This window comes from Paroedura picta, chromosome 7, assembly GCF_049243985.1.
Source record: "Paroedura picta isolate Pp20150507F chromosome 7, Ppicta_v3.0, whole genome shotgun sequence".
Lineage (NCBI taxonomy): Eukaryota > Metazoa > Chordata > Lepidosauria > Squamata > Gekkonidae > Paroedura > Paroedura picta.
The window spans coordinates 58,126,487-58,153,137 of record NC_135375.1 but is presented as its reverse complement, the minus strand read 5'-3'; the positions used below and the strand labels follow the sequence as shown (position 1 = coordinate 58,153,137).

At 40.7% G+C, this 26,651-nt stretch overlaps 1 protein-coding gene across 3 annotated transcripts in view; it reads left to right on the top strand.

Annotated features, from left to right (window-relative positions):
* The window catches only part of FBN2 (fibrillin 2), a 206,627-nt gene that overhangs the window by 147,832 nt on the left and 32,144 nt on the right, over window positions 1–26,651 (top strand). For all 3 annotated transcript variants that reach the window (XM_077344464.1, XM_077344463.1, XM_077344465.1), the window contains 13 exons: window positions 447–572; window positions 1,406–1,528; window positions 3,138–3,260; window positions 5,749–5,874; window positions 8,412–8,534; window positions 8,877–8,999; window positions 14,096–14,257; window positions 15,294–15,362; window positions 16,765–16,890; window positions 17,427–17,552; window positions 18,663–18,815; window positions 22,690–22,758; window positions 23,244–23,369. In XM_077344464.1, coding sequence (XP_077200579.1) covers window positions 447–572; window positions 1,406–1,528; window positions 3,138–3,260; window positions 5,749–5,874; window positions 8,412–8,534; window positions 8,877–8,999; window positions 14,096–14,257; window positions 15,294–15,362; window positions 16,765–16,890; window positions 17,427–17,552; window positions 18,663–18,815; window positions 22,690–22,758; window positions 23,244–23,369 — 1,575 coding nt within the window. The remainder of the gene's footprint in view (window positions 1–446; window positions 573–1,405; window positions 1,529–3,137; window positions 3,261–5,748; window positions 5,875–8,411; window positions 8,535–8,876; window positions 9,000–14,095; window positions 14,258–15,293; window positions 15,363–16,764; window positions 16,891–17,426; window positions 17,553–18,662; window positions 18,816–22,689; window positions 22,759–23,243; window positions 23,370–26,651) is intronic.

Sequence of the window (26,651 nt, the reverse complement as noted above, 5' to 3'; positions counted from 1 at the left end):
AGACAAAAGGGTGTGCTCCATGTGTGAATCAACACATCCACACAGCAGGGGCATCCCAGAATTCTGTATACCAAAGCAAAAACCTCAGGTTTTCAGAGAAATGTGTTATTAAAATTTTTTTTAAAAAACTCACAGCATTAACCCAATGTCTGCACACACACAGACATTACCAAGCAAAAGTCCTAGTGGCATTTGCAGTTGCTGAAGAAAGATTGTGGGAACTCTGAGAAAGAAGAGGATTGCTAAGGAAGGGGGCAAAGGGGAAGGATTTAGCAGATGAGAGGAAAGTAGGGAGAAATGAAGGAGGTGCCAAGGGAGTATAGGATTTCTCCTCCTTCACAGTCCATGCAATCTATCAAGTATGTACACCATAGTCTGTGTCCTTTAAAATTAATTATTGTATTCCTAGAAAAAAGTTTGAATTTTCAAATAACTTGCATTTACAGATGTGAATGAATGTGACCTGAATTCAAATGTCTGTATGTTTGGCGAATGTGAGAACACCAAAGGATCCTTTATTTGCCATTGCCAGCTAGGCTATTCTGTCAAGAAGGGAACCACAGGATGCACAGGTACATTGTACTTGGATCAAATGTGTCTTTTTATTTAACCCCAATCATTTTTCTAAGAAATAATGTCTGTTATGTGGACCAGTTCTGTATATTTTTCAGCTTTACAGATAACAGCAGCATTAACATACTTCATCCAGCATACACAGCACCATACCTAGTAATCCTTGGTTGCATATTGTTTGTGACCACGTAGGAGTAACCTTGAATAACTGTGGTATACTTCTTGTCACATAGTTTGAGTTGGTAGTCATGTTGGACTGCAGTAGAACAGCTGGCTTTGCCTCCTATAGTACCTTAGAGATCAACAATATTTTTGAAAATCTGTAAGATGCAACTGGACTTTAAGATGCGACTGGACTCAAACCTAGCTGTTACTTTCACATGAGCTTTTTCAAATGTTGAGATCCACCATGCAAAATAAAATATATCCAGACATACACAGAATTATTATCAGATTTAGTGTTCTACATGTTTGAAATATTTTACTATGAGTACATTTACAGTACAATCATAAACACAATTATAACTTTTTAACCCCATTGTCCTCAGTGTTTAGGCTAAGTTAATTCTGAAATGTTATGATAATGAATGAATACAGATTAACTTTTCACCACAGGCAGCATTAATTGCCGCAAGGGTTTGTTGTCTGTAGCATCTTATGTCAAGGTGAGAAACCTTTTACATGATCTTTCAACTTATAGGGAACGAGACATTGCAGGAGTATGGTATTTTTTATATACCATTTTTACAGAATTAAAATAGTATGAAATCATGCTACTCAAAGGTGATTATCATAGACTCTGATTTCAATATGTGCAATTTGGTTTTCTTAGATGTGGATGAATGTGACATCGGTGCCCATAACTGTGACCTGCAAGCCTCATGTGTCAACGTCCCAGGGAGCTTCAGGTGTAGCTGTAAAGAAGGATGGATTGGAAATGGAATTAAGTGTATTGGTGAGTACAAACTGATTGTTCATCACAGTGACAAACTGGAGTTAACTGGTTATTAGTTTATAATTTGGGTGCTTGTATAGGAGCTGGAGCCAGCAGGGCATTCTCAGTCCTTTGGACTTGTCATTCCTGCCCTTACAGGCCAGCTTGCTGGTTCACTTCTGAGTGCTAATGGGGCTCCTTTTCTACAAGCCCAGTCACATCTAGAGCCTGGGATTCATAGAGCTCCATGTGGAATTGCCTCCCTAAGCAAGTCAGGAAGGCATCTAATTTGTTGCCCTTTCAAAAGCTGTAAGGCTGATTTTTTCCAGGCTCGTTTTTCAATATATGGTTCTTTTCTGGATGATGACTGCTGTGACTTAACTGAAAATTAGGGGGTTTTCTTCCATAGAGAACAATAACAGAAATATCCCTTAAATAGGGGTCAGAGGAAGCTGATCTAACACCTAAAGAAGGGCATGGTGGGCCCTGTTCAAAAGAGCATAGTTGTCAGAGTGGTACATACCTGGAAATGCAGTCCTGTATGAAGGCTGAGGACAGTATGAGCATTTCCACACCTAACCTTGTAATCCTGCAAAGGATCCACCATGATCTGGCCCAGGAGATGGAGCATGGACTGCCAGCCTGGCATTGTGTCTTTGCTGGCTTATCTTGGCACAAGCCTTCTGCCTCCGCTGTTCCTGCTGGGTGGAGGTGGATTCTGGTGGGCTTGGGGCCTAAGTCCTGGACAAAGGGAAATTCTGGCAGAGAAGCTCCTTTTTCAGGCTCCTTAGAGCCAAGTTCTAGAGGATCCCCCACCCCAGGTTCCTCAGTTGCCAGTTCAGGAGCAGATGTGCCAGGAAATCACCATGCATGGGTCATGCAAAGTTTCCAGGATGCCATGTCTCTGGCTCCTCAGGCTCCTTGGAAGCTTCTGATTCAGAGTCCAGAACCAGCTCAGTGGAGGTCATTATACCAACTCAGTTTTGGGTGAGGGGAAGACAAACAGTGGTTTGACAATGATGCCAATAATCAACAAGGGGTTGGAGGTGCATGGGAGTGGTTAGGACTAAGAACATTGACAGAAACAATTCACTTGGTATAGAGGCATCTTGTTATTTGAACCACATAACATAACATAACGATATAATTTAAAATCTGTGAGATAATTTTGTTCACTGTCTATTGCTATTTGTTCACTACAATGTTCACTGTCTATTGCTAAAGTTCTTCTTTGCCTACTGCATTGATGGAAAGTGCTATCAAGTCACATCTGACTTATGCGGACCTCATAGAGTTTTCAAAGGAAGAAATGTTCAGAAATGGTCTGCCATTGCTTGCCTCCATCTCACAATCCTGGTATTCCTGGGAGGCCTCCTATTCAAATACTAGTCAGTCTACTTAGCTTCCAAGATCTAATGAGATCAAACTAGCCTGGGCTATCCAAGTCAAAGCCTTTGTGCCTACTAATACTAACTGTAGATATATCCTAAAAACTGAGGGCTCATTTGCACAATAGACTGCTAATGCGTCACATCTAACAAAGATAATTGTGGATGTGCCAACAGTACCTTCTGGTGAGCATATGTGAGATTTTGCTCAGCTTCTTTCTAATCACTTTGCTCTTTGGCAGATCTTGATGAATGTTCGAATGGAACTCACCAGTGTAGTGTGAATGCTCAGTGCACAAATGCTCCTGGATCTTATCGCTGTATCTGTGCAGAAGGATTTACTGGAGATGGATTCACTTGTTCTGGTATGAGAATATTAAGACTTTTAATGGAGGAATTCTAAGCTGTCTACTTATTTCCTCTAGAAGCAGATTTATGAGCTCCAGGGACAAGGGAAGGAGAAATAGTATTATAGTGAGGATTTTTTTTACGAAGTCAAGAAACCCATTTGTAGAACTACTTAGCATTTATTTGTTGTTTTGGTTTCCAAAGTATGTACATTGCAGTCTAGGAAACAGCAGCATTTTTTCTTTCTCTTAGATAGTCTGTACATATTCTTATATCAGTCAGGTATCAGTTCATCTAACTCCACAGCTTTAATCAGGATGGGGATCATAAAACTGAGTTGTTTCCCCAAAATCAGTTTTTCTAATCCTAATCCCACTCATCATGACCTCATTAGAAGCAGAATTGAGTCTTCCCTCACTCTTCCCCAGGAACACCCAAGCCCTCCATCTATCCATGATCCATAAAACAACTACACACAGGCCTTTCCTAACAGCAAGAAGCCATGAGGTTTCTTTGCAAGACTTGTGCTGCTGTGTTGTGCCTGGAATGCTCAAATGACAGTTTCAGGGTTCCCAAGCCATGCCACTGTCTGGAATGCACGAGGATGCCCTAGACTCCACGTGCTTCAGGGCACATTCCACCTGGGCTGTTATCATGAAAGTGCTCTTTGGCAATCCAAGTGAAAAGAGCCCTGGGACATAGGTATATATTCTAGGGTGTTTGACATCACCACCTGGTACCCAGAAAAATAATATGTCCCAGAGCTTCTTTCTGGCTTGTACATTTCCAGCAGCTTGTCTTTCCAAGAAAGAGAAGCCATTGTTGGAGACTTGGCACTCAGCTCCCAGTCCAGTGAAGCATTATGAACTGAATAAATTCATATTCCAGGGCAGATTCAACAACTTTTTTTTTTATTTCTCAAAAAAAATTTAATCCTGGCTGCAGCACTACTTGAAAAATTGGCTTTGTTTGCCAACATGTTATGCTTTTCCATTTAGAATTGGCATTAGTTATAAAATTTCAATTATTCAGATTAAAAATTGTAAATGCACTCAAACTGGCATATGCTCATTTCAGTACATTGAAACCAGAGAGTGACAGATTGCATTATTTAAAGAAGTATTCTTACAGTTTTCTGATTTCAAATGCTTTTTGGCACATCTTGATACCACATTTCTTGAAAGCCTGAGCACTGTGCCTTCATATCACATCTATGTATAACCTTGCAGTTTTCAAAAAAAAGATATGTTCTACAAAGGATAAAATACTGAGGGCCTTTCCGCACAAGGACCAATGTTGCTAATTGGTTCCAGAAAGCAGAAACACTATTTTTAAAAGTGCAATCTCGGCGTTACACATACCTGCCTTTGTAGTGGAATCCAGTAGCGTTTCAGTCGTTTCCCACAGGTTTCCGGTCTCACAAAAATCGCTAGAAAGGAAGCAATTTTTTCTGTGCTTTGTCCCATCCCTGGCCATCAATCAGACGAACAGCCAATGGGCAGTTGTTATCATGCTCCCGAAAAGCCCCTTTCCCTTTAAGAACAGTTTAAAAAAAAAAGAAAAGAAAAACACACGTTACAATGAATATGCCTTGATTCCTCCTAACATAGAGACCCATCTAGCTGGCATGTGAGCTGGCGAGTCATCGTTACCATGCTCCGCTGAGTGAAAAAAAAATCCCCCCCTGCACGGGTGCGATTTTTGGCCAAAAATAAAGGGAACTTGCAAATGGGGCTGTGTTGTGCTTGGGGACTTAGGGGAGCTTTAAAGCACTTCTGTGGAGGGACTGTAGCCAGAGAAGCCTCGCTGGGTGAATGAAGCCTCGCTGGTTCATTGCTTTCTGCTCGCTCCGAGAAAAAAAAAATGTTGATTGCTTCGCTGGAAGTTCGGAGGAGAGAGCCAGGGGGAGGGACTTTGTTGGAACCGCAACAATGGGAACGCACAGGTCTTTTTCACTAGTGTTGCAGATTGTTTGCAAGAGTGTAGCACTTTTCAGAGGGTGAATCCACTTTTCCCGATTTCCCTTTAAGCGCTACAACAAATCGCTTTTTGCGGGACTGTTTCAGGAGTGTGGCAGATTATGTGCGACGTTTTGCGGAACTGCAAATTAGTAGCGTTTACAATTTGCAAGCCTTCTGCTACATTAAAGTCATGCGGAATGGCCCCGATTTCCACTAAGAGACTTGAAATAAAGAGTTATTTTAGTCATTTTTTAAATTTATTTATTTATTTATTTATTTATTTATTTGTTTGTTTGTTTGTTTATTTGTTTATTTGTTTATTTATTTATTTATTTATTTATTTATTTATTTTTTTATTTATTTATTTCAGTTATTGCCCACTTCATTTTCAGGCTTAGAAAAACTGCACTGTTTTCCTGTTAGCCAATATTTAAAATTAAAAAATAATATAGAAAAACAAAAGTTGAGCAAACAAAATTGACCTTGAGCAAAAGGAAAAAATCCTGAAGTTATAGCATTTTAATGACAGCACTATGTTCAACAGATATTGATGAATGTGCAGAAAATATTAATCTGTGTGAGAATGGACAGTGCCTGAATATTCCCAGTGGATACCGTTGTGAGTGTGAGATGGGCTTCACCCCAGCTTCAGACAGTAGATCTTGCCAAGGTAAGTCACTACTACTCCAACTTCATGTTATGAGTTTAGATTGGATGACAGGAGAGAAGCCACAAGAAATACTGAGAAGAGTTTCAGTCTTCAGTTCACTAGAACAAGCAAAACATACATAACATAAAAGTCAATTTCCTCCCAACTATGGATTATTTTCCATAACCAACTATGATTAAAAATGTTTTCATAGCCTTATACCAAGAGCCTATGCTTTGTTTTGATTGGCTTCCTTTCTGCAGGAGTAAACCCAAACCTTATAACTTCTATGTGCTCAGACAGCACCATGCAAATGCATAGTGTCTTTATCCCAGCTTCTGGGAAGTACCACCTCCCATTCTGGACCTGTCTGTTCTGGAGCTTGATGCTATCAGATTGTTTCTGCTTTCTACTAGATTCTTCTGTTTACTTCACAATTTTATCTTCTACAATTCTTCCCTAGAATTTCTCTTTCTCTGTCTTAATGGGACAGAGGTTCAGAAAATTATATCTTGTTTCCTAACTTCTTAAAGTCTCATTTCTTCTCTGAACTACCCAACTGTCTCTGGCTATTGTAACATTATTGGTAGTGATAATGATTTGCCAGAGTATCACATATTAGCTGACTAACACCTGATAATCTAATGAACAAAGGTCATGTTTACCTGCTGGTGGAAGTAATGGCTCCACTATCTCCTATGGGTAGAATTTGCCTCTCTACAACCCATAGGAAATAATGGCCTCTCAACCACAGGAAATAATATTTCCAGTTGCTAATGGACCTGGGATCTGTCCACGTGACTACCAGCTGTTAGAATGAGTGATCTGCTCTGTGGCTGGCAGACTAGCAGCAGAACTTAATGGAAGTGTGGAAGCAAGAGTCAGGGTGGGCTAGATACTGGAAGGAGTTGAGTCAGAAAAGGGCAAACATCAAGTACACAGGAATCAATGCACCTACAACAAGTCTAATGGGACCTGTTGAAACAGCAAAGCTTCTAGACTTCTGCAAGATTATGTAAGAGACTGGGATCTGCACCTTCTAGATGCCCTGGTTAAAGACCAGGCTCCCTTCAATACACTTTATCTCCTTCATGAGAGATATTGAAGAGAGGGAGACCCAAAGTGGCTTGTTGAGTGATCCTTCTTTGCATCTGCTCTGGTCCTCCTCCATCCCTGATCCCAGTACTCTGGGAAAGACTCATAAAAAGATAAGCAGAGCTCTGCTGAATCAGACTAATGGCCTATCTAGTCCAGCATTCTGTCTCACATTGTAGACAACCAGTTCCTCTTGACAGCCAACAGCAGGGCATAGAGGCCAAGACCTTCCCCTGATTTTACCTCCTGGCTCGGATTCACACTCATGTGGAATGTGCATGAGGAGGCCTGCCATTGAATAGGTCTTACTAGCTCAAAGCCTCTAGAGGGTGCTGTGCACTGGAGTCAGAGGCTTGTTCCCAGCAGCACCCCTTCTACTCTCAGTTCCTCTTTTGCTTTAGAGTCTCTAGTGATTCCTGAAAATAAATTATGTTCAGATTGTTTGGATCTGTGATGGCTTTGGTGTCATTGTCATCGCTCAGAAAGCACTCTTCAAGAAGTGCTCCGAATGCGGAGTGAAGATGACCCAGACTGACAACACAATCTTTGTCTGTTCTGTTTGGGTGAAGGGCATACTGTATCCACATGTAAGCCTGCCAGCACTTCACCCCAAAAGTCTAGAACTTCATCTTTGGTCACCTCATTTTGGCTCAGTTCTTCAGACTCCTTTCCTAAAAATAAGGGCTGTAGCATGAGGTCATGCCCCACACTTTCCACAGCGAACACAGAAGCAAAAAAGTCATTGATTTTCTCTGCTATCTCCCCATCTTCCTTTAGCAATTCCATTATTCCCTTGTTATCCAAGACTCCACTGCTTCTCTGCCTGTTTCCTGTCTTTCACCCCAAGACCTTGGCAGGGCTACTGTAGTAGTTTCAGATTACTGGGAGATGTTGACAAGTTGCAAGGCTCCTAAGGAGATTCCTTGTCTGTTGACTCTCTGGGGGTGGAATTTAAACCTGGTTGCTATGTAAAGATCACAGGATCTATCTGCAGAGTGTTCAGATATATTAGGGATCTTAGGACCAGACAGGAGTTTCTCGTGATATGAAAAATTTGCCCCAAGGGAACTGAAGCAACCAATGGCAATTCAGCAATTAGGCAGGGCTTCTAATTCCTTTAAAATCTAAACAGATGGGATATGCCAGCTAACAGCAGGTCCAGCTTTCTCTACCTCCGTCCCTCCCCCCCTCTGGTGGGGAGAATGGAGAGGAATTGAAAAATGGTCCCGAATTCCCCCATCCAGAATCCCAAAATGGAGAGGAATTGAAAAATGGTCTCGAATTCCCCCATCCAGAATCCCAAAATGTTAGTGAGGATCCAAAAACTTCAGGATAACAGAAAGCATGTTCTTCCAGAAATCTAGATTTGAAATTAATGCCAGCATCTTTTAACATGCATTCATTCATTTCAGACTGTTTATCATACTGATGTCTGTTAATTAATTATGTGATTATCATTTCAGATATTGATGAATGTGTCTTCCAGAATATCTGTGTATTTGGTACTTGCAATAACTTACCAGGAATGTTTCACTGTATTTGTGATGATGGCTATGAACTTGATAGGACTGGGGGAAATTGTACAGGTATATCTTACACATAATACATTATATTTATTTGTCACATTTGAATCATACTCTTGTTTCCAAACACCTCTGATAGTGTTCAGTGGGTTTTTCCATTTTATCTGCAGCATAGTGGGTGGAGAGATGGTTAACTTCCTGAAGATTACTCAGAAAACTTTGTGGATGAGTGAATATTTGACTCCAATGTGATACATGTCTCATAGATTTTCAGAAATATGATCCAAATTCCAATTAGAAAAAGAAAACTGGAACTGGGTTTGGGAAAATATTCTAGAAGATTTGTATAACTGGAGGAAATCTTTAAAACTTAGTTTCAGTTATCTCTATATTTCTTGCTTTTAGACATTGATGAGTGTGCTGATCCTATCAATTGTGTTAATGGTTTTTGCGTGAATACTCCTGGAAGATATGAATGTAACTGCCCTCCAGACTTTCAGCTGAATCCGACTGGAGTCGGTTGTGTTGGTAAGTAAGGGAGCTATCATGCCAGAAAGTTTTATGGTAGGTGAAAAGGTATATTTGTTGTTGTTGTTATGTGCAAAGTCGTGTCCGACCCATCGCGACCCCATGGACAATGATCCTCCAGGCCTTCCTGTCCTTCCTGTCCTGAAAAGGTATATAGATTGCACATAAAGCAATCTCTCTCATAACAGGAATAAAAAAGTCAAGTTCTCAACAAGTTTAAACCCTACTCGTATGAACTGAGGAAGACTGTTCTTTATTCACAGTCCCTACTGCCCTCTCAAACTTTTCTTGAAACTACCTTTTTCTTACCTAGACTAGAATATACAGAAAGAGCCATGACCATTTTGCACCGCAAGTACTCTTTCACTCCCAGAGACAATCACAGAGTAGTCCAGCTGCCTTTAATTGTAAGGCCTCACTCAGACCCATTATGCACACAGCAGAACACCCGAGACAGCAGTGACAGGGCTTCAGGGAAATGCCCAATGTCGCTGTCATCCCAGGTGCTACTGAGCCCTGGCCTGACCCAGGCCCTCGGAAGATTCTTCCGCATTCCCAGGTCCTGCCACAGGGGCAGGCAAGGGCTAGGTCAGGCTAGCCTAGTGCATAATAGGAGGAGTACATAATTCTCCCCCAACCTATGGTGTCCCTGCAGGAACACCTCTCGCCCCTGCCAGCTCCACAGCTCTGTTGCGTGCGCGGGGCCATTGTATCGGGGTAGCCACCATAGGCCAGGGGAGTCCCTCCCCTGTATGCACATGGGAAAAACCCTGCTGCAACAGAATGGCAGCAGCCACTGTGCATAGTAGGTCTCACACAGAGCTATTGGGGTTAGGGCTCAGACACTATTCCAATCACCCACTGCCATCATTCATTCATTCATACACACAGAGAGAGAGAGAGAGAGAGAGAGAGAGAGAGAGAGAGAGAGTTGTAACCCACAGGAATAATCAAAACACAAAAAGTTTAATTTATTATTTGAACAGAAGTAAGGTATAAATAACTTCAACTGAACTTTTGAACTGTAGTCATTATCCTACAATTGGGATCATTTATTTACAAATTTATTAGCTTATACAGCTTGTTATTATTTATTATATATTTATTTATTGAAATTGCCCATAATGTCAACACCAGTGGGGTGTTGGGTCACAGTCCTGGACCCAGATACAACAATGCTGATTCCAAAATTGTGTCCTGAGACAAAATCTAAATGAGTTTAAGAAAAAATGGAATTAATTTATCAATGTAACAGGATTCTGATATACTTACCTCAGAGTTTTCTGCATGAGATTTCATTATATTCTTTTTTCTGGTTGGCAAGTAACTATCATAATTATACACAGAGATGTAGTTAGTGCTTCCCTTAATACAGTATTCTCTTCACCATGTTTGAAGTTCGGAAGAAGTTGGCACTGACTTTTATGGGGATGGAGGTTGCTTGTTCCTGTGGCTTGTAGTTTGACTAATGTATGCTAATCTCTGAGAATACTTATTTGCAGAGCACTTGCTTCTTTGCTTGTGGCCAATGATATGCAAAGTTCTATAAAAACTGATATTTGGGAAACTGGTAACCTCTTATGATAGGAAAAAAAGAGACATAAACAGAAAGATCTTTGGGTGTTCTTCTAACTCTATTATTCTATTCTTATATAATTTCATTCACACAGATCTGGAGTACCACCTGTGTTCCATGTATATGGTTTTCCTTTACACAGATCAGTTGTTTAAGAACCTATTCACAATACAATTTATTGGAACTCATTGTTGTTGTTATGTGCGAAGTCGTGTCCGACCCATCGCGACCCAATGGACAATGATCCTCCAGGCCTTCCTGTCCTCTACCATTCCCCGGAGTCCATTTAAGTTTGCACCTACTGCTTCAGTGACTCCATCCAGCCACCTCATTCTCTGTCGTCCCCTTCTTCTTTTGCCCTCGATCGCTCCCAGCATTAGGCTCTTCTCCAGGGAGTCCTTCCTTCTCATGAGGTAGCCAAAGTATTTGAGATTCATCTTCAGGATCTGGCCTTCTAAAGAGCAGTCAGGGTTGATCTCCTCTAGGACTGACCGGTTTGTTCGCCTTGCAGTCCAAGGGACTCGCAAGAGTCTTCTCCAGCACCAGAGTTCAAAAGCTTCAATTCTTTGACGCTCGGCCTTCCTTATGGTCCAACTTTCACAGCCATACATTGCAACTGGGAAGACCATAGCCTTGACTAAACGCACTTTTGTTGGCAGGGTGATATCTCTGCTTTTTAGGATGCTGTCTAGATTTGCCATAGCTTTCCTCCCCAGGAGCAAGCGTCTTTTAATTTCTTTGCTGCAGTCCCCATCTGCAGTGATCTTGGAGCCCAGGAAAATAAAATCTGTCACTATCTCCATTTCTTCCCCATCTATTTGCCAGGAATTCAGAGGGCCAGATGCCATGATCTTTGTTTTCTTGATGTTTAGTTTCAAGCCAACTTTTGCACTCTCCTCCTTCACCCGCATCAACAGGCTCTTTAGTTCCTCTTCACTTTCTGCCATTAGAGTGGTATCATCTGCATATCTGAGGTTGTTGATATTTCTCCCTGCAATCTTGATCACAATTCGTGACTCCTCTAATCCCGCATTTCTCATGATGTGCTCTGCATACAAGTTAAATAGGCAAGGCGACAGTATACAGCCTTGCCAAACTCCTTTCTCAATTTTGAACCAGTCAGTGATTCCATGTTCAGTTCTCACTGTTGCATCTTGACCTGCATATAAATTTCTCAAGAGACAAATAAGATGCTCTGGTATTCCCATCTCTTTAAGAACTTGCCGCAATGTGTTGTGCTCCACACAATCAAAGGCTTTACCATAGTCAATGAAGCAGAAGTATATGTTCTTCTGGTACTCCCTAGCTTTCTCCATGATCCAGCGTATGTTGGCAATTTGATCTCTAGTTCCTCTGCCTCTTCGAAATCCTGCCTGTACTTCTGGAAGTTCTTGGTCCACATATTGCTGGAGCCTAGCTTGTAGGATTTTGAGCATAACTTTGCTAGCATGAGAAATTAGTGCAATGGTGCGGTAGTTTGAACATTCTTTGGCATTGCCCTTCTTTGGGATTGGAATGTAAACTGACCTTTTCCAATCCTGTGGCCATAGTTGAGTTTTCCAAATTTTCTGGCATATTGAGTGTAGCACTTTTACTGCATCGTCCTTTAAGATTTTGAATAGTTCAACTGGAATGCTGTCACCGCCACTAGCTTTATTGTTGCTCAGACTTCCTAAGGCCCATTTGACTTCACATTCCAGGATGTCTGGCTCCAGGTCAGTAACTACCCCACTGTAGTCCAGGGATGTTAAGCTCGCTCTTGTATAGTTGTTCTGTATAATTTTGCCACCTTTGTTTAATCTCTTCTGCTTCTGTGAGGTCCCTACCATTTTGGTCCCTTATCATACCCAACTTTGCATGAAAAGTTCTCTTCATATCTCTAATTTTCTTGAAAAGATATCTGGTCCTCCCCATTCTATTCTTTTCTTCTATTTGTTTGCACTGTTCATTTAAGAAGGCATTCTTATCTCTTCTAGCTTTTCTCTGGAATTCTGCATTCAATTCAGTGTATCTTTCTCTTTCTCCCTTGCCTTTCACTTCCCTTCTCTCCTTAGCTATTTGTAAAGCTTCCTCAGACAGCCATTTTGATTTCTTGCATTTCTTTTTCTTTGGGATGGTTTTAGTTGCTACCTCTTGTACAATGTTGCGAACCTCCATCCATAGTTCTTCAGGCACTCTGTCTATCAGATCTAATTCCTTAAATCTATTTGTCACCTCTACTGTGTATTCGTCGGGGATATGATTTAGTTCATACCTGAGTGGCCTAGTGCTTTTCCCTGCTTTCTTCAATTTAAGCCTAAATTTTGCAACAAGAAGCTCATGATCTGAACCACGATCAGCTCCTGGTCTTGTTTTTATTGACTGGATAGAACTTTTCCATCTTTGGCTGTAGAGCACATAGTCAATCTGATTTCTGTGTTGACCGTCTGGTGATGTCCATGTGTAGAGTTGTCTCTTGGGTTGTTGGAAAAGAGTGTTTGCTATGACCATTGTATTCTCTTGACAAAATTCTACCAGCCTGTGCCCTGCTTCATTTTGTACTCCAAGGCCAAACTTGTCTGTTATCCCGGTTATCTTTTGGCTTCCTACTTTAACATTCCAATCCCCCATGATGATAAGCACATCATTTTTTGGCGTTGCTTCTAGAAGGTGTTGTAGGGCTTCATAGAACTGATCAACTTCATCCTCTTCAGCAGCAGTGGTTGGGGCATAGACCTGGATCACTGTGATGTTGAATGGTTTGCCTTGGATTCGAACTGAGATCATTCTGTCATTTTGGGGATTGTATCCCAAGACTGCTTTTCCTACTCTCTTATTGATTATGAAGGCTACTCCATTTCTTCTGCGAGATTCTTGTCCACAGTAGTATACCTGATGGTCATCTGAATTAAATTCACCCATTCCTGTCCATTTTAGTTCACTGATTCCTAAAATGTCAATGTTCAGTCTTGTCATTTCTTGTTTGACCACGTCCAGCTTGCCTTGATTCATAGATCTGACGTTCCAGGTTCCTATGGAATAAAAATCTTTACAGCATCGGACTGTCTTTTCGCCACCAGTTTCTTCCACAACTGAGCGTCCTTTCAGCTTTGGCCCAGTCGCTTCATTCATTCTGGCGCTACTCATACTAGCCGTCTGCTCATCCCCAGTAGCATATTGGACACCTTCCGACCTGAGGGGCTCATCTTCCGGCGTCATATCGTTATGCCTATTGGAACTGTCCATAGAGTTTTCATGGCAAAGATACTGGAGTGGTTTGCCATTTCCTTCTCCAGTGGATCACCTTTTGTCAGAGCTCTCAGCTATGACCTGTCCGTCTTGGGTGACCCTGCACGGTATAGCTCATAGCTTCACTGAACTATGCAAGCCCCTTTGCCACAACAAGGCAGCGATCCTTGAAGGGGGTTGGAACTCATAGACAGGTTTTAATATAAAAAATTGTGGGGGTTTTCATGTTTACATTTATGGTATGTATTATAAATGCCCATAGCTCAGCTATGTTTGTATGTTTTCTCTGTAGATAATCGGGTTGGCAACTGTTATCTAAAATATGGACCAAGAGGAGATGGAAGTTTGTCCTGCAACACTGAAATCGGCGTTGGCGTCAGTCGTTCATCCTGCTGCTGTTCTCTGGGGAAGGCCTGGGGAAATCCCTGTGAGATTTGCCCCCCTGTAAATAGCAGTAAGAAATTATTCTCTTTATGTCTCTATAGTTCAGGTGGTGATTAAAAAACTAATTATAATATACTGTGAAGAGTAAATCTGATAGTCATCCATGCAGTAGTTCTGTATATCATGCAATATGTCTGGGTTCTCAGAAATTAAACGGCATCTTTGAGTTTAAGGTGTTGACTTTCTGTGTGGTTATTCTGGAAGTTCCCTAGTGCTGTGTAGGGAATCTTCCATTGGAGGATGACTCCATCTGTTTGATGATGGAGCACTTTTAAAAAAGTCTTCCATCAAAAGTTCTCTCACTTTGTAGAAGGAAACCACTGGATCCAGCCTGTGTGTAAAACAGAAAGAATGTTAGGACTGCTGAACATACTGCAGAAAAGTTGTATTTTTGGTGGATCAGCTTGACATCCCTGTGGCCTGTCAGTAATGTTTGAAGGGTGATGTGAATCTGGAAAAGCATGCAAGAGCCTTGGCAATCATGGCTGTCCTGCAGCACTAATCTAACATTTGCTTCTGCAGTGGTGAAACAAGTAAATTATTTTTTAATCAGTTGTGTTAAATCATTTGTGGTGTCCAATTAATGAATGATTTACATATCTGATTTAAAATACCATTATTATTATTGTTAATGTCATAATCCTCATCATAATTTTAATACCACATCTCTCCAATGGCTACTGTATCATGAAGACAGGAAGTTTTTTCTTTTTCTTTTTCTTTTTCTTTCTTTTTTTTCTGCTTTTAGATAATTGTATTTTAGATTCTTAAAAATTCTATCAATTATTACATTTGTGGATTGTGATTGTCCCCATAGGCATCAATTCATATGGTGCACGGCACAGCTTTCTAAGGAACATAAAGGTTCAGTTTTAGGATAAAAAGTATAAGGTTCTGTACTATAAAGTCTCATTTAATATTCAGATGGTAAATTTCATGTTGTATAATTAGTAGACTTTGCATGAACTAATCTATTAAATGACAAAGAGGAAACCAGATGAACTAAGTTTCACTTTTTATTAATGCTTGTGCTGTTTTCTGTCTAGGTGAATATAATACTCTCTGTCCAGGGGGTGAAGGATTCAGGCCAAATCCCATAACTATTATCTTAGAAGGTAAGTTCATCCTGAATACTGACTACTATGACTTTTGCTAGAGAGAAAGCCCATTTTGTAAAAGGTCTGCAGGCAGGAGGAAGCATGACTGAGAACCACTTTCACTTTATATCCGCATATGAGGGAAAGAAATTGCAGAGTTAGACTGGTGCTGTTAATCAGCAAGTTCTGTTGAAATGTGTTTGCAGGTCCATGGAAATATAGTTATGCATACCTTTTGTCAGCCACGTTTCATTGTTCTGGTCATTTGAGTCAAGAAACTATGTATGGAAATTAGCTTTCAGTTGTTCAGACCTGTATATCCTTACCTACTTCTTTTTCTTAAAAGGTGAAAGAAGAAAACTCAAAGAAACCAAATGAACTGTGTAAAAACTGGCCAAAATAAAACCAATGAAAACTATTTTTTAAGAACTAGAACAAAAACAAAGGCTGATCCCCTCTGCAACTATAGTCCCTTGGGCAAAAACACACACAGAAAAAGTGCACGGAAAAACTTGATATAATATTTAAAGACAAGATCCACTGTAGGCAAATCAGTCCTGAAGCTGTCCAGACATAGAACATGAAGGTCTTCTCAGGCAGACAACAGCAGGCTGCAGAATTAACCCAAGGCACAGGCAGAATGGAATAACAGAACCTCACAGAACTACAACATATCTCTTGCTGAAGTAGAGTCCAGCCGCAGCCAGGCCTGCTTTTAATCCTCTTTGTCCATTCTCAAAGAGCCATAGAGGTTTAAGAGAGAATTGTCATGACTGAGCAGACATCTGATCTCATTACGTGGGAGAGCGAACGCCTTCTTTCTTTCCTCCTATTTCCCAGGAGACCTGTTTAAAGAAAGAAAAACAGGCAGGGGAGCCTTAAAATGCTAATCCAGATATTCCTGAATATTTCCAGTAATCTTTGGCATATGATTACCAGTATTTTAAGAATATTGCTCTGCATACCTGGATATATCCAAAATATAAACAGCTATGTATTTGAATATGCATATATTTGGAATGGAAACATTTAAATGTGCATCTCTGAACTACACATTGAAACAAGTTATGCGGCAATATTCCACTTTCCTCTAGGCTTAGGCTATCCAGAACAGGTCTGTTTTGCATGTATAAGCCCCTCTGATCTCTTCAGGGAGACACTGAAAAACACATGGGGGAATACGCCTTAGATGGGGGAAGGGGCGATTGAAAATTGAGAAAGTTGTGTGTTGTGTGTGAATTGCTCTTGTTGGAATCGGAGGCAGTTTAAAATATTAAATTTGATAGCATCAAGATATATTTTATAATGGTGTGTGGACTTAGAACCAATGAATCAAAAGCTGATTTGATTCCATCGAACTCCTGTAGCTTCTTGTGTAACCTTTACCAACTAGAAAATATGGCCTTTTCTTTCTTTTCAGACATCGATGAATGCCAAGAATTGCCTGGTCTCTGCCAAGGTGGAAACTGTATCAATACTTTTGGCAGCTTTCAGTGTGAATGTCCCCATGGGTACTACCTCAGTGAAGAAACCCGTATCTGTGAAGGTACAAATTCTCCCTCTTTTTGTCATGTATTGCTATCTGGACGTTTTTCTTTTATTCCTGTTCATAATATTATGCAAAATCCATGTCATGTTGTAGATTTTAAACTGTGAGAACTGTACTGAATTACCCAAATGAACTGTAGGGTACTGTAAATGAAACTATCATACCTCCCTTAAATCTTGTCCCTACATACATAGTCTTAGAAACAAGACTCATTAATTAATTTAAAATAAATGTGTTAGCTATTTGGCCTTATTCAGGCATATACACCCAATACATTCAGAAATATTCCAAAGTCCTACCAGTTCTTATTCCCACTATATAATGTGATTGTCTCATAGTGGAATGCATGAATATGTGACTACATTTTAATTGATATGATTATTAGATGAGCCTTAAGAAACCTTGAAATTCAACCAAAATCAACTTTTAAACAATGTTGTTTGTTTTCTTCTCTTCAGTTGAAGAATTCTGGAGTAGTTCAATTTGTGCTTCATTGTTTTTTGTTTCTAAACTCTGTTACTTCATCTTTTCAGATATTGATGAGTGTGTTGCACATCCTGGTGTCTGTGGCCCTGGGACATGCTACAACACTTTAGGAAACTATACCTGTATTTGCCCTCCAGAATATATGCAGGTGAATGGAGGACACAATTGTATGGGTATGTCAGCCTTCACATTTATTCCATTTAATGAGGATGGTATAGACCTCAGCAAGCTGCCTACAAATCCTCAGATTATGCTTACAGTCTCTCCTCAAATAACAGCATTGGCAACTACTGCCACTGAGCTATAATCAGGCAGAATTTTTTAATGAGATAAATGTATCTTTCAACTAAACTAATGTTAAACGTGTATTTATAAAATGTTGAATTTTGCTTCAAATTATATTTGTTGTATTCACATTTAGCCTATTACAAAACAATCTGAAACAAGATTTAAGCCATACTAACATGTAAACATTCCCTCACAGATTGCCAGTGCATTTGCAATATTTTTCTCCCACCTCCTGTTCTCTCATTATACTACCTCGTAAAGCTTTGAATAATCAGTAGCACTACAAAAGATCATTAAAACCGAGTGACCAAAATCTGCTCAGCTTCCCCAATCAAAACAAGTGAAAATGTCCTCAACCAGGGAAAGTTCTCCCCAGTGAGATCAGGGTGCTCTGGGACCTTAAAGAGTTCTGGAGGGCCTGTAAGTCAGAACTGTTCTGCCAGGCCTATGTTTGAGGCCAGGAAATAACATAATGAAAATGCTGGCCTCCCTGCTTCAGAAACTACCAAACCCTTACCCGTTAATATCAACTACTCCTTAGCTGTCAAAAACCATAAGATGATAAAGATTTGAAAACTGAATTATTTAATTTTAAACTGTCTATATATGTATTTTTTAACTGATATTACCGACCCTGAGTCTATTGAGAAGAGCGTGCTGCTGACTGAGGACAAGTTGTATTAGTTCATTCATAATTGTTCTTGGGGAAATTCAGTAAATCTAACAATAAACTGGATTCCCCCTTTTGGTGACCTTTTAGTGACATAACCTCATTGGAGGTCTAAAAATGCCGAATTAGCCACCTATTTAGCTTTTGCCCAAATCCCCTTGGATATACAACAATATATCATTGAAATGTTTTCTACTTTACTAAACAGGAAGCATGATTGAAATATTGACTGAGACACAAAACTTTGATCATGGTATATACAGGAAAATAAGTGTATGGTTTAAGATGATTGTAACAAGCACATATGACCTTTCTGTACATGTAGATATGAGAAAGAGTTTTTGCTATAGAAGCTATAATGGAACATCTTGTGATAATGAGCTGCCCTTTAATGTAACCAAGAGGATGTGTTGCTGTACCTATAATGTTGGGAAAGCTTGGAACAAGCCTTGTGAACCATGTCCAACTCCAGGAACAGGTAAGAAGTGCTGTTAGCTTTGCTGTATATAACCTTAGTTGGAAAATATTCAGGAATTGTGTACCAAAGCCTTTACTGAAGAGACACATAGAAAACCATTGTCTACCTTGTGGCTAGTTAGTGAAACCAGGATTTTGTTCACAGGCCATTAGTGAATGCCTTCTTATTTCAACAGATCTTACATTCAGTTCCTTCACCCTCTCTCTTCCCACATCCATGCTAGAAGCACAGCTATCTTAGGAAAGGAGAAAAGGGATGTAGTTAACAACTGAATAAAATCACTCTGAGTTTTGCTCTTGAATTCAGCAAATAGTACTGCAGTTTCTGGACTTTCAGATGTTTGGAAGCAGTGACTGAATGCCTTGAGCAGAGTTGTCTGAAATTTAGGCCCTCCAAGATGGAGGTCCTGTGGCTAGGAGGTAGGGGGATGGGCCAGGAAGCATGCTTACCCCCCCCCCCTGGCAGGGATACAATGTACAGCCGCGCCCCGGTCAGGAATTCGGATGTGACCATTGATGCCTTGCTAACCATGGAGGTATAGGTCAAGAAGTTAGCTAGCCAAGCATTTTTCCATCTTCGCCAAGCTCAGCTACTAGCGCCCTACCTGTCCCCTGAACACCTGGCCATGGTGATCCATGTGATGGTCACCTCCAGAATGGATTTCTGTAACTATGCGTAACTACCCTTGTCCTTGATCAGGAGATTCCAGCTGGTGCAAAACGCAACTGCTAGGGTCCTCACAGGAACACCGTGGAAGGTCCATATCCAGGTCCCATATCCAGCAGGCAGATGTACTGGTTACCAGTTGCCATCTGGATCCGGTTCAAGATTTTGGTTTTAACCTTTAAGACCCTGTGCGGTTTAGGACCCACATACCTGAGGGACCGCCTATCACCCTATGCCATCCACAAAGCCTTACGCTCTGCAGGTGACAATTTACTAGTCATTCCTGGCCCCATGGAAACATGCCTAGCCTTCAACACGGCTAGGGCCTTTATGGTCCTGGCCCCGACCTGGTAGAATGGTGGCCTTGCGAGAAGTTTTGGTGTTCCACAGGGCCTGCAAAATGGAGCTGTTCTGCCAGGTCTATGGTTGAGGCCGGGGGCAGTGAGGAAGATCAATGGGGGAGGGGGCTGGCGTTAAGCAGCAATCAGTGTTATCTTGACCCTCTTTCCTCCAGCGGTATGCATGGGTGGGGGGTTGGATAGTTGGAGGCATTCTGCCATGTTGTCTGTTTTACTGTGATCTGTTGTTCGTTTTAATGGGATTTTTAATTGGATGTATGTAACCTGCCATGAAGAGCCTCTTGTGGCGCAGAGGGGTAAGGCAGCCGTCTGAAAGCTTTGCCCATAAGGCTGGGAGTTCAATCCCAGCAGCCGGCTCAAGGTTGACTCAGCCTTCCATCCTTCCGAGGTCGGTAAAATGAGTACCCAGCTTGCTGGGGGGTAAATGGTCATGACTGGGGAAGGCACTGGCAAACCACCCCGTATTGAGTCTGCCATGAAAACGCTAGAGGGCGTCACCCCAAGGGTCAGACATGACTCGGTGCTTGCACAGGGGATACCTTTACCTTTACCTTTAACCTGCCATGAGCCAGTGTCAGGAGTGGAGGGAAATAATAATAATAATAATAATAATAATAATAATAATAATAATAATAATAATAATAATAATAATAATAATAATAATAATAATAATAATAATTGTTGTTGTTGTTGTTGTTGTTGTTGTTGTTGTTGTTGTTGTTGTTGTTGTTGTTGTTGTTGTTGTTATTTTGGTTTCCTAAGCATTATTATCTGACGTTGAATTGGAAGTACATGATCTCTTGAAATATATCAACAATTAAATTATGAATGGAAAAGTCTTCAGTGGTTTATTGTATTTTCAAAAATCACTTGTTCTGAACAGTTACATACCTTGCCTGAACCCCACGAGTTCCCAGAGCTAGTGTGCGCAAGAAAACAATCCTTGTAAGAAATATTCAGAAATAGTTCTATCACTTGGCAACACACCACTTAAAAAGAAAACAAAATCTTGATTAACACATTTGAAACCTGCATTAGATGGCATAATTGTAACATCCCAAAAGTCCAAGCATTCTCTACATTGCTGTACCTTGCAATGGAAGCGTGCCATAGTCTAGGCCAGGGGTAGTCAAACTGCGGCCCTCCAGATGTCCATGGACTACAATTCCCAGGAGCCCCCTGCCAGCGTTCGCTGGCAGGGGGCTCCTGGGAATTGTAGTCCATGGACATCTGGAGGGCCGCAGTTTGACTACCCCTGGTCTAGGCCTTTAGTCTATCAAAATCTCAGCTAGCATTCTTTTCCCCACACTTAGCCCAATTATAGTTTTTTGACCAATCAGCATCAGGCGATGATGACAATCTAGTCAGGATGTGTTCTTGCTGGAAACCCTCATTACTCCCGATTCTTTCCCTCCCATACTGTGGTCCACAGGTCTCATGATGAGCCAATTATCCCATTCCTGACTCTGACCTTGAAGATGATAAGGGCCATGTAGGCAAATAGGCCCAATTAGCAACACCTGGAAGATGGGATGAGCCTGTTACTTAAACACGTTAACCTTGGGGAGGAATCAAGGGTGCTTTGCCTCACAGTATAGATAAAAAATCTGAAGTTGTTTGAGAATATTTTGCAGAAGTCCTGTGAGCTAGTTTGTCTCCTATAATTATGAAAAGATCTGTCTGCCTGATCACTTGTCACATGTATAACAGGAAAAAAACTATGAGTCTCAAAATAGCCCACTCGTGCTCTCTCTCTCTCTCTCTCTCTCTGTGCTTTGGAAGGAATTATTGTCTCTGGCAGGCACAGTACACCAGAAAATAAAGCTAGGCATTTGAAAATTGCACATCCAGTTCAGGATAATGATGGGAGTGCCAGAAATGAAGGGACTTGGGACATCCTGGTCCAGATTATCCACCCCATGCTGTTTGCGATGGAAACTCAGGTTCTTTTGTGCAGGCATAACTTATCTAGAAATAAACTTAGGGCCCTCAAACTTGGCAGAAGGTTTTGTGATGGTTGTACAAGTTGCTATGCTGGACATGAAGGGAATCAACATCTTTGCCCAGGTTACGAACAAAAAAACCTTCCCCCCCCCCACACTACTCGCACTGGAAGCTGTTTGTTTGTGCCAAGTATACTTCATCAGAAAATAAAGCTTGGGGTTTCAAACCTGAGGAGATAGGCAGAGTATAGCATCTATTGTAAATCTTGTTTTTCTTACAACTCACCAACAAAAATGCTTGTTCTTACTCTTGCTTCATTTGGTAGTGCTATTGCTCTTTTGGCAGATGACAAAGCTGCTCATCAGGATTCAAATTACCAATAGATAGCATGGCCCCAGAGAGCATGGGGGGCAGTGGCAAGTAGAGCGACGAGAGGCGAAGCTCCTTGTTAATTTAATTGTTAGTTTGAATTTCCTGCATTTTGCAGGGGGTTAGACTAGATGACCCAGGAGGTCCCTTCCAACTCTATGATTCTAATCAATCAAATGTATTTAGAATTACAATTTTTAAAAAAATAACTTTTCCAAATTAGGAAATCAATAAGTTGTTTATATTTTTCCTTCTTTTCACTTATAGCAGTAATAATTAGAAAACCACACACACATTTCAGCTACATTTTAAGCTTGATTTGCATGATCCAGTTATGTGGAAGAGCAGAAAGTATCAGACAGTAATACCATGACTTTCCCTGACTAATTCCATTCATATCCCAAACAAGAAAGTCACAAGTGAAACAAACTATAGCTGGTCAAAAGTATTTAAAGTGAAGGTGTTTTTTTTTTTTAAGGAGTTACTGAGAAAAATATGAGAATTCTTTTTAAAATTGTATTTTTATTTCTTTTAAGTTGATTTCAAGTCACTATGTGGAAATATTCCTGGCTTCACTTTTGACATTCACACAGGCAAAGCTGTCGGTAAGTTAACTTTGAAAAGCTATTATTAAGAGTTACTACATGATGCATGTATTTACAATAGTCTTGCAAGAAAATACCTTTCTTGTATTTCATCATGATCAAATGTTTAGGTGTGTACAAGGGTGTACTGCTGCTGAAAGGCACCCCTGGTCACTTCTGCCACTTGTTTTTTTCACAATCCTCTTCAAGGCTGTTCAGTGAGGCCCACTCCCAGCAAAGAACTATCCGTATAGTTTACATTTTAGCTTCCTTCTTCAATACTTTTGTCACTAGAAAATTTGGATAATTTGTTTAAAAAATAACTATATAAGGATACATTTATAACTCCTTTACATTCTTGACTGTTTATTGTATATAAAATATATAAATTAAAATTTAGCACTAATTTATTTTCTTTGTTGTAAGCTTAGAGAAACTGTGAGAAAACATGGGTATTGTTAGAAGCCCAAACAGCTGCATTTGGCTAATGAATGTTCATTTTTCAGATATTGATGAATGTAAAGAAATCCCAGGAATTTGTGCAAATGGTGTTTGCATCAACCAGATTGGCAGCTTCCGTTGTGAATGCCCCACAGGATTCAGCTACAATGATCTGCTCTTGGTTTGTGAAGGTGATGTAAAAGATAATCATTTCAGAACTAACCTCACAAGTAGGTTCAGGATCTGGCATTCTAAGGAGCAGTCAGGGCTGATCTCCTCTAGGACTGACAGGTTTGTTCGCCTTGCAGTCCAAGGGACTCGCAAGAGTCTTCTCCAGCACCAGAGTTCAAAAGCTTCTTTGACGCTCGGCCTTCCTTATGATCCAACTTTCGCAGCCATACATTGCAACTGGGAAGACCATAGCCTTGAATAAACGCACTTTTGTTGGCAGGGTGACGTCTCTGCTTTTTAAGATGCTGTCTAGATTTGCCATAGCTTTCCTTCCCAGGAGCAAGTGTCTTTTAATTTCTTTGCTGCAGTCCCCATCTGCAGTGATCTTGGAGCCCAGGAAAATAAAATCTGTCACTATCTCCATTTCTTCCCCATCTATATGCCAGGAATTGAGAGGGCCGGATGCCATGATCTTTGTTTTCTTGATGTTGAGTTTCAAGCCAACTTTTGCACTCTCCTCCTTCACCCAGATCAACAGGCTCTTTAGTTTCTCTTCACTTTTCACCATTAGAGTGGTATCATCTGCATATCTGAGGCTGTTGATATTTCTCCCTGCAGTCTTGATCCCAATTTGTGACTCCTCTAATCCCGCATTTCTCATGATGTGCTCTGCATACAAGTTAAATAGGCAAGGCGACAGTATACAGCCTTTCCGAACTCCTTTCTCAATTTTAAACCAATCAGTGATTCCTTGTTCAGTTCTCACTGTTGCTTCTTGACCTGCATATAAGTTTCTCAAGAGACAAATAAGATGCTCCGGTATTCCCATCTCTTTAAGAACTTGCCATAATTTGTTGTGCTCCACACAAAGGACTCCCTAGCTTTCTCCATGATCCAGTGTATGTTGGCAATTTGATCTCTAGTTCCTCTGCCTCTTCGAAATCCTGCCTGTACGTCTGGAGGTTCTTGGTCCACATATTGCTGGAGCCTAGCTTGTAGGATTTTGAGCATAACTTTGCTAGCATGAGAAATGAGTGTGATGGTGCGGTAGTTTGAACATTCTTTGGCTTTGCCCTTCTTTGCGATTGGAATGTAAACTGACCTTTTCCAATCCTGTGGCCATAGTTGAGTTTTCCAAATTTGCTGACATATTGTGTGTAGCACTTTTACTGCATCGTCTTTTAAGGTTTTGAATAGTTCAACTGGAATGCTGTCACCACCACTAGCTTTATTGTTGCTCAGACTTCCTAAGGCCCATTTGACTTCACATTCCAAGATGTCTGGCTCCAGGTCAGTAACTACCCCATTGTGGTTGTCAGGGATGTTAAGCTCGCTCTTGTATAGTTCTTCTGTATAATTTTGCCACCTTTTTAAAATCTCTTCTGCTTCTGTGAGGTCCCTACCATTTTGGCCCTTTATCATACCCATCTTTGCATGAAATGTTTTCTTCATATCTCCAATTTTCTTGAAAATATCTCTGGTCCTCCCCATTCTGTTGTTTTCTTCTATTTGTTTGCACTGTTCATTTAAGAAGGCATTCTTATATCTTCTAGTTTTTCTCTGGAATTCTGCATTCAATTGGGTGTATCTTTCTCTCTCTCCCTTGCCTTTCACTTCCCTTCTCTCCTTAGCTATTTGTAAAGCTTCCTCAGACAGCCATTTTGATTTCTTGCATTTCTTTTTCTTTAGGATGGTTTTAGTTGCTACCTCTTGTACAATGTTGCGAACCTCCGTCCATAGTTCTTCAGGCACTCTGTCTATCAGTTCTAATTCCTTAAATCTATTTGTCACCTCTACTGTATATTCATTGGGGATATGATTTAGTTCATACCTGAGTGGCCTAGTGCTTTTCCCTACTTTGTTCAATTTAAGCCTAAATTTTGCAACAAGAAGCTGATGATCTGAACCACAATCAGCTCCTGGTCTTGTTTTTACTGACTGTATAGAACTTCTCCATCTTTGGCTGCAGCGCGCATAGTCAATCTGATTTCTGTGTTGACCGTCTGGTGATGTCCATATGTAGAGTCGTCTCTTGGATTGCTGGAAAAGAGTGTTTGCTATGACCATTGTATTCTCTTGACAAAATTCTACCAGCCTGTGCCCTGCTTCATTTTGTACTCCAAGGCCAAACTTGCCTGTTATCCCGGTTATCTTTTGGCTTCCTACTTTAGCATTCCAATTCCCCATGATGATAAGCACATAATCTTTTGTCATTGCTTCTAGAAGGTGTTGTAGGGCTTCATAGAACTGGTCAACTTCTCTTCAGCAGCAGTGGTTGGGGCATAGACCTGGAGTACTGTGATGTTGAATGGTTTGCCTTGGATTCGAACTGAGATCATGCTGTCATTTTGGGGATTGTATCCCAAGACTGCTTTTCCTACTCTCTTATTGATTATGAAGGCGAGATTCTTGTCCACAGTAGTATACCTGATGGTCATCTGAATTAAATTCACCCATTCCTGTCCATTTTAGTTCACTGATTCCTAAAATGTCGATGTTCAGTTTTGTCATCTCTTGTTTAACCACGTCCAGCTTGCCTTGATTCATGGATCTGATGTTCCAGGTTCCTATGGAATAAAAATCTTTACAGCATCGGACTGTCTTTTCACCACCAGTTACTTCCACAACTGAGCGTCCTTTCGGCTTTGGCCCATTCGCTTCATTCATTCTGGCGCTACTCGTACTAGCCATCTGCTCATAGCATATTGGACACCTTCTGATATGAGGGTCTCATCTTCCGGCGTCATATTATTTTGCCTTTTGAACTTGTCCATTGGGTTTTCATGGCAAAGATACTGGAGTGGTTTGCCATTTCCTTCTCCAGTGGATCACCTTTTGTCAGAACTCTCTGCTATGATCTGTCCTTCTTGGGTGGCCCTGCACGGCATAGCTCATAGCTTCACTGAGCTACGCAAGCCATGGCAAGGCAGTGATCCTTGAAGGGGGATTACCTATCTAGACATCCAGTAATATATAGAGTCTCTGCCATAAAGACAGTGTCAAATAGCTACTAATAAATCTGTCCACTGTGAATTTGTTCAGTCCCTTTTAAACCTTTAAGCTAGTGCCCATTACCAAATTCAATAAATTAATTTAGTGTTGTATGAAAAAGTACCTCCTGTTGTCTATCCTGAATCTACTTATCATCCATTGAGTTTGTCTTATTATTAACATAATTAGTTAAAAGGGACGGTGGGATTTAAAGATGCTTTACTTTGCCTGGATAAAGCCCATTATCCTTCTATTGCTTAAAAAACTGTGCAGCCTTCATAGAGATGGCAAAATGCTATACTAACAGTCAG